Below are 15931 nucleotides of genomic sequence, written 5' to 3' on the forward strand. Positions count from 1 at the left end.
GACACACAGAAGGTAGTTAAAAAGAAATATTTATTCAATAAGTGAGTAGATTTTATGATAACAAAATTTAACATTTTTTCCCTTTTGTGGTACTAAGGATGGAACCCAGAGTCTTGCACATGTTGGATGAGTGCTTTACCACTGACCTACATCTTAAGCCCCAAATAAAACTTTAAAGTTAAGACTTTTGCCAATATATCTCTGATAATGATAAATAACACTAATTAGCAACTTAAGAAAAATAACCTGAAATTGGTTCTAAATAATTTGATTTCATGCAAGTTTTAAAACATTCAATCTATTTCCATATTTTTAAAGTGATTTACAAACAATGTATAGATAAATATATCTGATAATGAATCAGTAGCATCTATGACTTTCTACATTTTAATTTCATTTCTCTATTTTGTTATTCAGCTTCCTTAAATTTCAAGTTGGTTGCTACATGCAGAAGGTTAAAGCATTAAAAAGGCGTTGTTTTCTAAAAGGTGTGAAGGAGGCACATGCCTGAAATCCAGCAACTCAAGGCCAGCCTTAGCAATTTAGTGAGACCTTTAAGAATTCAGACTCGGGGTCTCAAATTTTTTTTTTTAAATTTTTTAATATTTATTTTTTAGTTATCAGTGGACACAACATCTTTGTATGTGGTGCTAAGGATCGAACCCCGGCCACACGCATGCCAGGCGAGCACGCTACTGCTTGAGCCACATCCCCAGCCCCCAGTGTCTCAAAATAAAAAAAAAAAAAAGAAAAGAAAAAGAAAACAGAAAGAAAAAGGACTGAGGATGGCTCAGGGGTAAAGCACCCCTGTATATAAATAAAGAAGTTAAAAATTATAATAATAAAAGGCAGTAGTTGAGTGGTAAAGCTGGGTTAAATCCTCAGTACAAAAAAAATTAAAATTAAAAATTTGAAAGTAGGTATTATTCTTTCTTATGTTCATATAGAAGCTGTGAGAAGCTAAAATTCTATTTGAAGCAAAAATATAATGTCCTTAATAAAAAACTAAGAGAAATTATAAAGGTTGTGGATTTAATAAATAGACAAATGGTAGTAAACCACACTGTGAATAGGTGTGACCTTCTTATCATCATCAACGGATTAGGAAAAGCTACTTTCAGAAGTCCTAGTCCTTGGTTTAAGAACAGATCACTTATAATCATCTCTTGTGGAGACCATCCACTAAATGTACCACTTTCTTTTGCTTAGCCAGACTCTTTAAAGGAATACAAATTACAGGTATATCTCAGTTTGTCAGACTCATAAAAGTACCCAGACTCATAAAAGTACACAAGGATGAAAGCCCAGATTCCTAAAGCATCTACATTTCTTTCTTTCTTTTTTAATTGGTATTGGGGATTTAACCCATGGCTGCTTTACCACTGAGTTAAAAATCCCAGTCTTTTTTTTTTTTTTTTGAGAAAGGGCCTCACTATGTTGCAGAGGCTGGCCTTAAACCTGGAATCCTCCTGCTTTAGCATCCCAAGAATCACTGTGATTAGAGACATGTCCCACCACATCTTCCGATTCCTAGAGACTTATGAGATGTGCTTAGTGTGGAGAACACCGGGTACTCAAGAAAACATAAACTTTATAATAAATGAAACAGCAATTCTTTTTCAAAGGAAGACTAGATAGAACACAGGAGTCATTGTCTTCTTTGTTCCTGCGCAATCAGTACAACCTAGTAAAGAGTGTTGTAATAAAGATATATTCAGGAAAATAGAAAGTCCTGAATTTACTCTTAGAATAAATAAAATGGCAACTTGGGTGATTTAATGTCTTTGTTACCATCATCAGTATAAATCAGGAATCAGCAATTTTTTTTGGGGGGGCGGGGGGTACCGGGGATGAAGCTCAAGGGCACTTAACCACTGAGCCACATCCCCAGCCCTATTTTGTATTTTATTTAGAGACAGGGTTCTCACTGAGTTGCTCAGCACCTTGCTTTTGCTGAGGCTGGCTTTGAACTCACTATCCTCCTGCCTCAGCCTCCTGAACTGCTGGGATTTCAGGCATGTACTATGGCACCTGGACAATTTTTTTCCATAAAGAGCCACACAGTGGACTGGGGTTGTGGCTCAGTGGCAGAGCACTTGCCTAGCATGTGTGAGGTACTGGGTTTAATTCTCAGCACCACATTAAAATAAAGGTCTATTGACAACTAAAAAAAGAAAAAAGGGCCACCCAGTAAATAGTTTAGGCTTTTTGAAGCACATAAAGGCTCTGTCACATGTTTTTTGTGGACATGTAAAATTGTCTCACTACATTGCTCAGGCTGATCTTGATCTTGAACTCTTGGACTCAAGCAGTTCACCTGACTCAGCCTCACAAGTATCTGGGATAATAGGCATGAGCCTACACACTGAACTTTGAAAGTACTTTTAAAGTTAAGTTTCTATTATAAAATGATTTTTAAGTCTAGCATGCAAAGTAAGAATGTTAGGTTATTTCAGCTCCAAGTTCTCTTCCAATTAAGAGTCTATAGCTTAAAAAACTGCTTTTTAGGGTTGGGGCTGTAGCTCAATGGTAAAGTGCTTGCCTTGAACGTATAAGGCACTGGGTTCAATCCTCAGATCCATATAAAAATAAATAAAGATACTGTGTGTTCATCTACAACTAAATAAATATTTAAAAAACAAAACAAAACAAAAAAATCATGCTTTTTAACATTTTGAGACAAAACTTGAGAAACTCTGGTGGGAAAAATATATAAAATACGCTGCATACTACAAGGATCATTTTCAGTACCCAAATACTATAAGTCCCTAAGTCTCTAAAGAAATCATCAGCCTGAGCTTAAGTGAAAAATGGATTTAATATAGAGGAAGTTGCAAGTATAGCAACCACATATTACTTAAGAAAAATGAAAGTTCCTTCTTTTTGCCTTAAAACTAAGTCCAATTATATTCAATGTAGGTTCACTTAAAGCCACAGATTCTGGAATCTCATGTCCTATATGAAGGCAAAAAAAAAAAAAAAAAAAAAAGAATTTAAGGTAGTTCAACAAACATGGGAAAGAACACTGCACTTTTAATGAAAAACATTTCAAACTTCCTACATCAAGAGAAAAACTGTAATAGGTGAGTTGATATATTCTTTTTGTCAACAGTATGAATTTAGCAAAGGTTAATAAAAACTATTTTGATTTGCTATTTTATGCTGTCATATAAATTTAAAAAATAAAAGATTCAATTTCAGATAGAATGAAAATCAAGACTACTACAGCAGGTCAATGTCACAGGACAGTGTGCCGCAAGCAGAGATAATGAATAAAGTAATATTCTCAAGCGACTAATAAAATATATGTTCTCTTATATTCTGACAAATACAATTTATAAGAATTAGAGAAACACTAACCTACTTCACTCATTTTAGTATTTCCATTGGTTTTGTAAGCTGAATCTGCAAGACAGAGAGTAAGAAAATGATTAGAGCTGTAAAGGAAATGCATCATATGGTTTTTTAACCACAGGCTCAAACCTTGACAGATCTTTATCATTCTGACCCTAAAAGAATAATGAATTATTATACAAACAAAAATCATGATTTTTTTCTTAAAGGGATAAGGAGCAATAGAAAGCTAATGAAAAGATTAACAAGTTTCCTTTTGCTCCTTGATACAGCATCCTTCACCATCAATAAACACAGAAAACAAAATAGATGTGTGGAGTGATCTTACTGGTTTTTTTTCACTGTCATGAAATCCATTTAAGGGCAATACTTTTTAAGGTTTCAGTCAAAAAGAAATGTAATTGAGATGGAGAAATTTTATAGCCCATATCACAAAATCTCAGTCTTGAATTTTTTATTAGCAGTATATTGGGAAGGATAAAAAGTCCTTGACCTCAATTTAAAAGCATCATGTTAGCACAAAAGAACCATAGCCACGTATAAGAAAAAATTCTTTAAAAAGATCAGTGAAAGACAGGTGTGGTGGTGCACCCCTGTAATTCCAGCAACTTGAGAGGCTGAGGCAAGAGGATTACAAGTTCAAGGCCAGCCTTGGCAACTTAGTGAGGCCCTAAGCAACTTAGTGAGACCCTGTCTCAAAATTTTAAAAAAAGGGCTTGGGATGTAGGTCAGTGGTAGAGCACTTCCTTAGCATGTGCAAGGACCCAGGTTCAATCCTAGCATGGTGAAAAATAAAATAAAAAGGACTGAGGATGTAGCTCAATGGTAAAGCACCCCTAGATTCAATTCCAAGTATTAAAAAAACAAAAACAACAAATCAAAAACCAGGAACTTTTTAATATACTAATACGAACAGATATCTCAATACATGTGAAATAAAACTAAAAGCAAACAACAAGAAGGTGCAAAGTACTATTTATTGGGTCAAAATTTTGTGTTTGGAAAAGGAGAAAAAATATATACATGAGTTTCCTTAACCCTCCCCAAAAAAATCTTTGGAAAATACATAAGAAACTGACATTGGTTGGCTAATGAAACTGGGTGGTTAAAGGACAGCAGAAAATGAAAAGTCTCCCTGCATCTATCTATAGTAACATCTGAGTTCTTAACCTTATGAATATATGCAGTATTCAAAAAACAAAACTGTATTTATAAAAAAATCTTAAACCAACAGACAAAATGATCTCTTACCAGATCTTGGGCTTCTTAGAGGGGGTCTACATAGGCTAATTACAGGATCTTCACTTGCCACTGCTACAGGAAGAGAAACAGTTAAAAAATATAAAAATGTGGAACACAGTTGATTTATTATGCAATCATCCCTTTATTTAGTTAACAAAGATTTATAAACCTTTTCATCATGCTAAAAAACTAAAGACAAGTTTTCTCTAAGTGACAAACTCTTGTGAACTAGTAACCATAGTGAACTAGAGATGTTTCTTGCCATATAAAATTCATTGTCTTGGAGAACTTTGCCATTTTTTTTCAGTATACCACACTGTACCAAAGGAAAGGAATACTAAATAAAACTTCTAAATTGCTTAATTAAGAACCAAAATCTGTACTATAGCACCAACTAAATTATCTATTCCATTCATAACTTACCTTATTGTGGATTATTGATGATATATTTTCATCTTACAGTTGATTTAATAATCTACTCCAGCCAACTATATAACCCTGGGTATGTTCAGGAAATGCAAAGTCTACTTTTAAATAAGATGTCACTGTTAGACACAGTTCATGTCAGTCTATGAGTTTAATGACGCAGTATTTCGGGGAAATTAGTTCCATTAAACAACATGCTAATTTTTGTCTAGAAAGCTACACATAAAGTATGCTTTCCCAGAGGGCCCCATACAGTGTAATATAAAACCCAATATATATATATATATATCCTAAATTTGGATTATGTTGTTTTGTTTCAATCATTTCTATAAAAATAGCATGGTTTGGGTTCTGTTTAAAAACTGCAAAAATAGACAGGCATAGTGCTGCATGCTTGTAATCCTAGTGACTTGGGAGGCAGAGGCAGAAGGATGGTTCAAGACCAGCCTGGGCAACTCAGCAAGATCCTGTCTCAACATAAAATTTAAAAAGGGCTTGAGGCTGGGTTGTGGCTCAGTGGTAGAACACTTGCCTTGTACTGGGTTCGATCCTTAGCACCACATACAAATAAATATTTAAGATATTGTGTCCATCTACAATTTAAAAAATATTTTTTTTTAAAAAAGGGCTTGGGATGTAGCTCTGAGTAGCACTTGCCTAACATGCTGTGGCCCCAGGTTTAATTCTCAGTTTGGAAAGAGAAAAACTGGAAAAAACACATTCTGGAACTCTGATGATCCCCCTAAATCTTTCAATTCTAAGATTCTATGAAATAGCTATTTGGTTGTTAGCATTTCACATATCAGGTATTTAGAAAACACGCACTAGTACACACATATGATAATATACACTAAAAGTAAACCTTGTACATATGTTGATAAAGGGGCAAATTTTACTTACTAACTACTCCCAATATTACAAATATCTTTTTTTTTTTTAAAGAGAGAGAGAGAGAGAGAGAATTTTTTTTTTTAATATTTATTTTTTAGTTATTGGCGGATACAACATCTTTGTATGTGGTGCTGAGGATCGAACCTGGGCCGCACGCATGCCAGGCGAGTGCGCTACCGCTTGAGCCACATCCCCAGCCCCTACCTTTTGTATTTGTACTTTTTGTACCAACTTTTTTGGTTTAATTCAAACCTAAAACTCAAAATCCATTTGTTGTTGAGCTGTTAAAAAAATCTACAGACATCAATTACTATCTTTAGTTCCCATCTATTCTTTTAAGAAGCTTTTCCTGTGTGTTCTACTATATACACAGCCCTTGGTAACATATTTGAAGGAGACAGAGTACCAGAGAGAGGTATAAAAAAAATAAAATAGCAAATACCCTTCTTTGGGTAGAAGTCTCCTTCCCTTGTCTGCTTTGCTCATCACTACACTCTCAGCATCAAGTGTGGGAACTGGCACAAAGCAGGTGCTCAACATTTTACAACATCTCTTATAAACTACCATGAGAGGAGGTGGGGAAAAAGCCTTATCATTTGTATGTTCTATAGTGTACAAAGTGATTTCACATGGACTCTTTTTTCCAGTGGTCCTGTGAGTTACACAGGGCAAGTAATACAGCTATAAAAGCCTGAGGCTTAAGGTAGGTGGGTAAAGCATAAAGGTGTGTTACCTGAAACTGAACTACAATCAGACATACTTTATTCTAAATTGAGAATAGAATAGTTCAAATTATAAAGAATAATTGCAATAGAAGTAACAGATAAATAAATCAGGATTTGGGCAATAAAAACCAGGGATGGCATGGTGGTGCCCACCTATAATCCCAGAGACGCAGGAGGCTGAGGCAGAAGGATTGAAAGTTTCCTGAAAGCCTCAGCAACTTAGTAAGATTCTAAGCAACTTAGTGAACCTGCGTCTCAAAATAAAAAAGGGTGTAGCTCAGTGGTAAAACACCCCTTGGTTCAATCACTAGTATCAAAAACAACCACAACCACAACCACAACAACAAAACCCAGGGATGATCAGTTTCAATAGGTCTTATGAAATTTTCTTGTTATCAAGAAAAGCAAACTGAAAATAAATGAAAAAACTGAGGCATTAATAAACTAAATTGAACCTGGGTCTGAATTTTGGCTGTTAGACATCACACGATCTTAATTAAGAGAAGAATCTTAGATGCTTTGAGCTTCAGTTTTCTCATCTATAAAACGTGTATAGTTAAGTGCATAACTGTAATCACAGTTACTTGTAAGGCTGAGGAAGGAGGATGGAAAGTTTGAGGCCAGCCTGGGCAACTTAACAAGATCCTGCCTCAAAAATAAAATAAAAACGGCTGGGAGTGTAGTGTAGCTCAGTGGGAGAGCATTTGCCTAACATGCTCAAGGTCCTGGGTTTAATCACCAGTACCAGCAAACAAAAGGGTATAATATCTATCCTGCAAGGTTATAAGAATTAGTATAGGGCTGGGGATGTGGCTCAAGTGGTAGCGTGCTCGCCTGGCATGCGCGGGGTGCTGGGTTCGATCCTCAGCACCACATAAAAATAAAATAAAGATGTTGTGTCCACCGAAAACTAAAAAAAATAAATATGAAAAAAATCCTCTCTCTCTCTCTCTCTTAAAAAAAAAAAAAAAAGAATTAGTATATACAGAGTGACTGGTACTTTGAGTGCATACTGAAAGATCCACCTTTTCTTTTCTCGACACATTCCTATATTGCTTAAATCAATGAACTGACACAGAATGACCCAGGAAACTAAAGGAAGTATGACTTGGGATCCTTGATGAACACTCGATAAATCTATACTTCAAAAAGTTCACAAGTAAGGAGAAAAACAAAAAATTAACTATTTTTACCTGAAGCCTCTTGTGTTCTCCTGACAGTTTTCTTTGAGACTGTCTGGCTTGTAACAGTTTGATAAGATGTTTCGTCCTCTAAAAGAACAGACATGACTAAAGTTAAAATTCTGGGTAAAGGAACCTCAGAGATCATTACAGATTATGACTATTTAACAGCAACATATAAGCAGAGAACGGAGGTATTCGTGTATATTTAGGAATGTGAAATCAAGTTTACCAAAACTTTGGAATTAAACTAGTCAGAACTCCTCTAAAGACAGAGAATAACTAATTCATCAAATATATCAACTATTCACCACTGATGGTTTCAAACCAAAATATATTACTTTAGAAAATTTAAATGATGGGCTTGAGTGCAAAAAAAAAAAATGATGTGGGAGAAAGTAAATGGAAGAGTGATAAATGTTTTAATCCTTAAAGATTTGCTAAAATAGAGGCAAATTCCTTAAAAAAAAAAAAAGTTAGCCTAGGTAAGGTACTAGGTGGGAGTCAATACAATGTAATATATATTTACATTGCTTCCCAGGTGCAAAAGCATTTTTCCAGGTACTGAAAGATACAGAAATTAACACAAGCCCTTAAGTAATCTCACTATCAGTACACATCATAGCATCCTTATCTTCAAGAAGTTTGTCATCTTAAAATAGAGAACACACACACTAAACTGTCTGGTTATACCCAAAAGTAACTTACATATCTTTATGTAACAAAGTTTCCAAAATCAACAAGATTTCAAATGTGTCAGCACTCTGTCATCAGGTCAACTTGCAGCATACTTACTATCATGCTCTGATTTAAAATTCACTCCTCTTTATATGCATCAATGGTCTATATTAACTATGTCATTTCATTGTGACTCAAATCCCCTGACTTTTACCTCTTGGTTTGGTGCTTTACATGTGGCTAACATGAGATTTCATCTGTAACTCAGTGTTAGATCTGGAGGAGAGGGGACAGGGTGTTTTAAGGAATGTGATTCACCTGTGAATTACCAAAAACTATCATACAGTCACTGTCAGCATTTTGGTCCATTTGGACAAAAACTTCCTAATTAACTGACCATCTCGTTTTGTTGGGCTACTTTGTCAGCCTTGTCAGGCTACTTGATGCTACAGTTAGGGTCCTCAACGTGGGAGGATTTTTGGTAGAGACCACACTTGAGAAAGGATCAGCTGAAGGACATCAGACATGGGGGAGCCTCAGTTCAGGATAACTGAGTCACCCCATTTCCGCATAAGTATTTGCAATAAAGTCTCAACTCACTTACTCTGCTATCCCTCGAAACGTCTCAAAATTTCTCCCCACCAGAATGGGGCTGGGAAAGACAGGAAGGTTAGAGTAGAACCACGCTCCTCAGCGGGGGGCTTCGGGCCTCCAAGGGTTAAAAGAGGAAAATGGAAGTGGTTTAGGGAGAAACATCTGCAGAGGACACGGAAATGAAACCGAGCCCTGAGTAATCTGGGGTTAGACTACCGCCTACCTCGTTGTCCCCTCTAGAAAGCCTGGAGAAACAGGTGACCCCCAAACTGATGCCCAGGGATGGGCAAGGCTCCCCGACCGCCAGGTCTTTGGCACCACCATCTTTCTGCACCGAGGTCAGTCCCTCCTCGCCTGCGAGTCGACGCGGACCCCGCACGGGGGCGCACAGCAGCGGGGTCCGAGGGGTCCCCGTCACCCTCGCGAGGACGAGCCGCGCGGAGGCGCGCGCCACGCCGCGTGCGCTCCCCGGACCGCCCGCTCCCTGGCTGGAGGCTGAGACTGTTACCTCCGCTCCCCTCACCTTCAGAGGACTGCGAGTCCCGCAAGCCTCTCCTGGACGTAACCGGAGACGGCGGTAGAGGAGGCTGTGGTGAATGCTGCTGCAGAAGGCGGGTAGCCCTTCGCGTCTTCATCTCCTCGGCTTCCTGGAGTCGCGGCTGCCTCCGCTGCCGAGACCGAAGGTAGTAGGCGCTTTCTCTCACTTCCTCTTTCGCAGAATCCGGCCGGAACTCTTCTGGTGAGGTTCGTTTTCCCACCGGGGACCTTTCTTTGGCCACCCGGGGCTCGAAGTCGCCGTATACTTCTGGCGGTTCCTCTGAGAACCTCACTTCCCGCCGGCCCTGGCGCGACGGAGAAGTTCCGTACGCAGGCGCGTCACTGCCGCTGCCATTTTGAGGGGCGAGCCGGTGCCTTCCCTCGCGAAGGGGGGCTCGGGGCGTGACGTACATGGCCCAGCCTTCTCCCGCCGGCTCCGCCCGCCGCCCCTCGCGCGCCATAGTTGTTGACGTAGCTTTAGTAGATCGCGAAGATGGCCTTGAGACCCCTGGATCCTCCTGCCAGTGTTGGCAGCGGCTTCTCGGGGATGTTAGGCGGTGGTCACAATGGTCAGGGAGGCAATTGAGAGTCGCCGGGGCCGCCACCCGCGTCGTCGCTGCTGTGCCGCAAACCCGCCTCTGGGCCCATGGTGTGTCCTGAGGGCTGTGGGAGAGGCAGTGCCCGGGCTGGGTCAGCTGCTGTGTGGGTCACTCCCGCCTCCTGGCTGGAGGCACCAAAGAGGAGGAGAAGGGGAGGAGGACGTCGTTGTCCTGGCCTTGGGGGAGGGGAAGGTGGGGTGCCTGAAGGGTGGCGGGGCAAAGTGCTGGTGCTAAATCGGGTGGCTCCTAGCGACTGTTGCCCGCACTCAGCATACGCCGGCCAGGCCCCCAGTACAGAGTCTCTGGGAGAGGACTGGAGAGGGTGGAGGAGCCCGAGTTCCAGTCCTTGCGCCCAGGCTGTTGCGCAGTTTCTTCGGCACCTTTTTGATGGACTGCTGTCTTAGAGCCATACGTTCCCAAGTGTCCCCAGCAGGAGTGATGATCAGATATTTTTGCATGTGTCGTCTTTTAATGACGAGAATTGTTTCAAGTCGCTTATGAAGGCAGCTACCCAGTTTTAAAATTTAAATCACCTGTTGAGGGTGTACAAAGTCTTACCTACAGTCATACTCATTGGACAGATTTGCATTTGCGAAATATACCAATAGCAAGCAGCCTTATTATTCCTGGTCTTTCACATAAAGGTTCTATTCTGCAGTGAGAATTGAATAGTGTGATTAAAGGCTGCACTGTAATTTTAAGTTGAGATTCATTATTTTTAGATTCTGGGCATGACGATTTTCCTGCGTTGGATTTAAGGTTCTTCGCATTTAATTTACAGAACAAGAAAGCATGATGAAAGTTATTTGTGGGCTGGGGATGTGACTCAGAGGTAGAGCGCACGCCTAGCATGCGTGAGGCACTGAGTTCTATCCTCAGCACCACATAAAGTAAAGACATTGTGCCCACCTGTAACTAAAAATTAAATATTAAAAAATTAAGTTATTTGTTTCAGTTCCATATATTTACAGATGTGGATAATCTGCAAATATCTAACCAAAATTAAAATGATGGAATATAGATTAATTTGGTATAAAGTCTGAATTAGTATTGAAAGAAAGCTTAATGTTGCAATACATAAACTATGCAACTTCTTGGAGGACTTTCTATGATTGATTTAAATGGATAGGTTTAAATTGAGATTGGAGCCGGGCTTGATGGCACACTCCTGTAATCCCGAGGCTGAGACAGGAGGATTGCAAGTTCAAAGACAGCCTCTGCAACATCGAGGTGCTAAGCAACTCTGTGAGACCCTGTCTCTGAATAAAATACAAAATAGGGTTGGGGTTGTGGTTTAGTGGCAGAGTGCCCCTGAGTTCAATTCCCTGGTACCAAAAAAAGAAAAAAGAGGGGGGGAGGCTGGAGATATATGTCCATGGGTAAAGCTCCCCTGGGTTCAATCCCCAATACCTAAATAAATTGAGATTTGGATACCAATTAATTACAACGATTCCAAAAATTTTGAAGACATTTGTTTACCTTATCAAGTATTTAAAATAATCACCTTATAGTGTGTGAGCACTTCATTTGTTGCTCAAACTTGCACAAATTTCTGTTACTTTTATGTTTTCTATATTCCACAAATTTGGCCAAAGATACAAGGAATGACAGAAATTAGGTAGGTTTCAGCAGTTAAGAGTTTAGCTTTAATATAACCAAAAGAATATTTAATATAACCAAAGAAACTGGAGTAGTATTAACAAGACTTTTTTCAAATAAAGTTGTTGAAAATGAAAAGGATACTCTTTGTTGTTAATCTGGAAAATTTGAGATATATTCTACCAAATGATACTTGGTAATATCTGACTTTTATTTAAGTAATGCTTTCTCAGCATGGTGGCTATTACATTACTCATTATTGACACATAATAGTAAAAATTATTTAATAGACTGCCGCAGTCTGGCTGGGCACAAAATCAGGAGCCACTCACAGCTTTGTAGATTCAAACAGCAATTCTTTATTCCCAAACTCACACCGACACTCTACAAAACACGTTCACGGGGCAAACGTGTTCTCTGCCCAAATACTCTCTGAATCCCGTGAGAACTCAACGGGAACTACTGGAGCGGGCACGCCTGAGGCAGCAGGATACGCCCTATTCCCAGCAGGGTATACCTTAAATCTGGAACCGCCCTAAACCCAAGGAGAGCCCTAAACCCTGATCCGCCCTAAACCCGGATCAGCCCTGGTCCTTGAGCGAGGTCACCTTACATGCAATGTCACTGCAAAATGTCCAAGGCAGGTCCATTTTACCACGAGTCCTTCCTGTAAGTAACATGGGGTACGCTGGCAAGGAAATTGTCATACCTACTTGGCTAATGGCTCTCAGCAATAGACATGCAGTAATTATTAAAGAATACAACTTTTATAATATGTTGAGAACCACAGCCGAAGGGGCCCCAGCAAACTTCCAGCTGCCAGCAAACTTCCAGCTGCCAGCAACCTTCCAGCTGCCAGCTGATGATTGGCTCACAGCGCCCCAGCAACTTCTAGCTGCCAACTGATTGGCTCCTCTGTAGTGATGCTCATTGGGCTGTTTCCAATGGTCTTTTCAGACCATGGAGCTGCTCATTGGGGGACTTTTTTTGGCTCTGCCCGGGACCCAGCCAGTCGGCCTCAAGAGCAGGAGGAGTGGGGGAGGTTGAGAGGCTTGTGGGAAGCCGGTGGTGGCAGTTGGGCTCTGAAGGTTTTCCTGAGGAGCTGTTTTGTTTGGCGTCTGTGGTTCTAAAATAAAGTTTGTTTCTTTTGACAAGTGGCTCCTGAATTGTGCCCAGCCAGTCTGCGGCAATAATATTAATATACTAAGTTCATTATGAACATATATTAAGAGCATATTTTAAGAGCCTCTTTAAGACATTTACTGGGACAGGTGATTATATAGGAACTTGGATATTGGCTTATGAAACTTTTTGTTTGAGGGAACATATTAAAAAGACAAGAGGTTCTACATGTATTGAACAGAGATGGGAAGTTTTACAAGTTATTAAATAATTAGTATATGTGTTATAATTAAAACTGCTTGTAAAAGGCTTAGACTTTTTTAAAAAAATAAATGAGAATGTTAAGACAATGAGAAGCATGGTAACTTTAGTATTAACACACATATTTGCTTAGGATTTTCCCTCTTTTGTTTAGGTTATAAGAACACATGATCCTAGTTTTAAATAACTGCCTCCCACACCTGGCAACCTTATAAATACCAAACTTTCATTACTAATTGAGTTAAAGGAAGTCTTGTAAAACCAGATATTCTACTGTAGATGTTTTCCAAACTACAGACTACATAAGGGTGCCCCAAATGAAATTAGAAACAGTAGACTTATAGCCAATGTTGTAAGAGATTTGATGGGCCACCAGTTCCAAGAGGAGACTTGAGCTCTAGATGTTAAATAAGTAACTGGGAATTTTAGAAATATGGAGGAATTCATATTCTCAGAAGAAAGAAATGTTTTAACTGTTGAGCTGGGGTTGTATTCTCTGTGGCAGAGCACTTGCCTAGCACATGTGAGGCACTGGGTTCAATCCTTAGTCCCACATTAAAAAAAAAAAAGAAAGAAAGAAAAAAAAAAGATATGATGTCCATCTACAACTACAAAATTTTTTTTTTTTTAAAGAATTAATTATGGGGCTGGGCGCTTGCCTTGCACCTGTGAGGCACCAGGTTTAATCCTCAGCACCACATAAAAATAAACAAAATAAAGATATTGTAACCTGGGGCTGGGGATGTGGCTCAAGTGGTAGCGCGCTCGCCTGGCATGCGTGCGGCCCGGGTTCGATCCTCAACACCACGTACAAACAAAGATGTTGTGTCTGCCGAAAACTAAAAAAAAAAAATAAATAAATAAATATTAAAAATTCTCTCTCTCTGTTTAAAAAAATTTTTTTAAAAAGATATTGTGACCATGTATAATTAAGAAAAAAAAATTTTTTTTTTTTAAAGAGAGAGTGAGAGAGGAGAGAGAGAGAGAGAGAGAGAGAGAGAGAAATTTTTGATATTTATTTTTTAGTTATCGCCGGACACGACATCTTTTGTTTGTACGTGGTGCTGAGAATCGAACCCGGGCCGCACGCATGCCAGGCAAGCGCGCTACCACTTGAGCCACATCCCCAGCCCAAGAAAAAAATTTTTAAAAAGAATACATTATGGGCTGGGGATGTGGCTCAAGCGGTGGCGCGCTCGCCTGGCATGCGTGCGGCCAGGGTTCGATCCTCAGCACCACATACAAACAAAGATGTTGTGTCCACCGAGAACTAAAAAATAAATGTTAAAAAATTCTCTCTCTCTCTCTCTCTCTCTCTCTCTCTCCCCCACTCTCTCTTTAAAAAAAAAAAAAAAAAGAATACATTATATAATATATTCTGGGCAACAAAGATGAAGACAACTATGAAGGAATTTGTCATATACTTGACATAAATTATAATTCAGATAAATGGTTGGCATTGATTGCTTACCTAGCTGGTATAGCCAGAGGTGGAAATCCTGTGCTCTTGACATTGGATATCTAAATGAAGCAATTTTAAATGAAACATTTTACTTTAAAGTTACTTTAAAATAATTTTGGTACAGGATTTTTTTGGTTAAAAGTAAGCAGAAATTAAAGAGAAAGCATCAATGAATGCATAATACATTTCTGGATGGATAGGGGAAATAACTTTGTGATTATGGCTTATAATAGAAGGTGCAAATCTAAAAAGAAAATAATAAAATATTAAGAGGAAATAAAGACATAGTATCTGGCTGCATTCTCACAAGCAACAGAATTTTATTTTTTTTTATTTTTTTTTTATTCTTTGCAGTACTGGGGATTTGAGCCCAGAAGCATTCTACCTCTGAGTATCCCCAGCCCTTTCCAAAATTTTTTATTTTGAAACAGAGTCTCAAGTTGCTGAGGCTCCTTAATCTTTCTGCTATAGCCTCTGGAGTCAACTGGAGGTGACATCAGTGTACCACCAACTCCAGCCCTTGGACTTTATTTTCAAAATTAGGAGTCAGACAAAAATCAATTTTAGTATATGTGCTGCCAAAGCAAGCGCAGACAAAAGTGAAAGTTAATAAAGTGTGTTGGAAAAAAAAATGAAAGGGCGAGATTTACAGATTTCTTCTTGGTGTTTTGATTGGGTAACAGTCAGGAACAGGAATGTTAGACATGTTTGGCTTTTCCCCTACCCAATTACGTGTTTTTGGGTAAATTGTTCGCCATTTCTTTTCACAGATAAAAATGAATAGATCAGGGGCTGGGATTGTGACTCAGTGGGAGAGCACTTGCCTTGCACATGCGAGGCCCTGGGTTTGATCCTCAGCACCTAATAAAAATAAATAAAATAAAGGTATTGGTCCAACTACAACTTAAAAAATATTTAAAAAGTTAATTGAACCAAATAATAGATATTTTTGATTCATGGTTTACTATGGTCATGCTGCTTACATTATATCATTTACAGCAACCTCACATAGGTATGTAGCCTTGTCCCCGTTTGACACACTAGGGAACTGAGGTTTACATTATGTAACTCATTAGGACACACTCTTAGTCATGGCAGAGGCTGGGTTCCAAGTCAGGTTGGGCTGGTGTTTGCCATTTTCATTATACACCGCTTCTCACTCTGTTGGGCCCCATAGGTTTTCCTAATCTATGGATTTCAGGTCGTTTGAAGGGTCGGAGTGGCCAGGCATGTGGCATAGCTGTCTGTTCCTTACAGATC

At 39.1% G+C, this 15931-nt stretch overlaps 1 protein-coding gene across 4 annotated transcripts in view; it reads right to left on the minus strand.

The window, feature by feature from the left end:
- Tor1aip1 (torsin 1A interacting protein 1) overlaps positions 1 to 10327 on the minus strand; it is a 30796-nt gene extending 20469 nt beyond the window's left edge. For 3 of the 4 annotated variants that reach the window (XM_076831431.2, XM_076831434.2, XM_076831430.2), the window contains exons 1-4: positions 9615 to 10327; positions 7832 to 7909; positions 4606 to 4668; positions 3361 to 3405 (exon numbers count right to left, since the gene is read on the minus strand). In XM_076831431.2, coding sequence (XP_076687546.1) covers positions 3361 to 3405; positions 4606 to 4668; positions 7832 to 7909; positions 9615 to 10089 — 661 coding nt within the window. In that variant the 5' untranslated portion in view covers positions 10090 to 10327. The remainder of the gene's footprint in view (positions 1 to 3360; positions 3406 to 4605; positions 4669 to 7831; positions 7910 to 9614) is intronic. The other variant, XM_076831433.2, reaches the window with a different exon arrangement.
- Between the last annotated feature and the right edge of the window lie 5604 nt (positions 10328 to 15931).

Source organism: Callospermophilus lateralis, chromosome 13 (genome assembly GCF_048772815.1).
Source record: "Callospermophilus lateralis isolate mCalLat2 chromosome 13, mCalLat2.hap1, whole genome shotgun sequence".
Lineage (NCBI taxonomy): Eukaryota > Metazoa > Chordata > Mammalia > Rodentia > Sciuridae > Callospermophilus > Callospermophilus lateralis.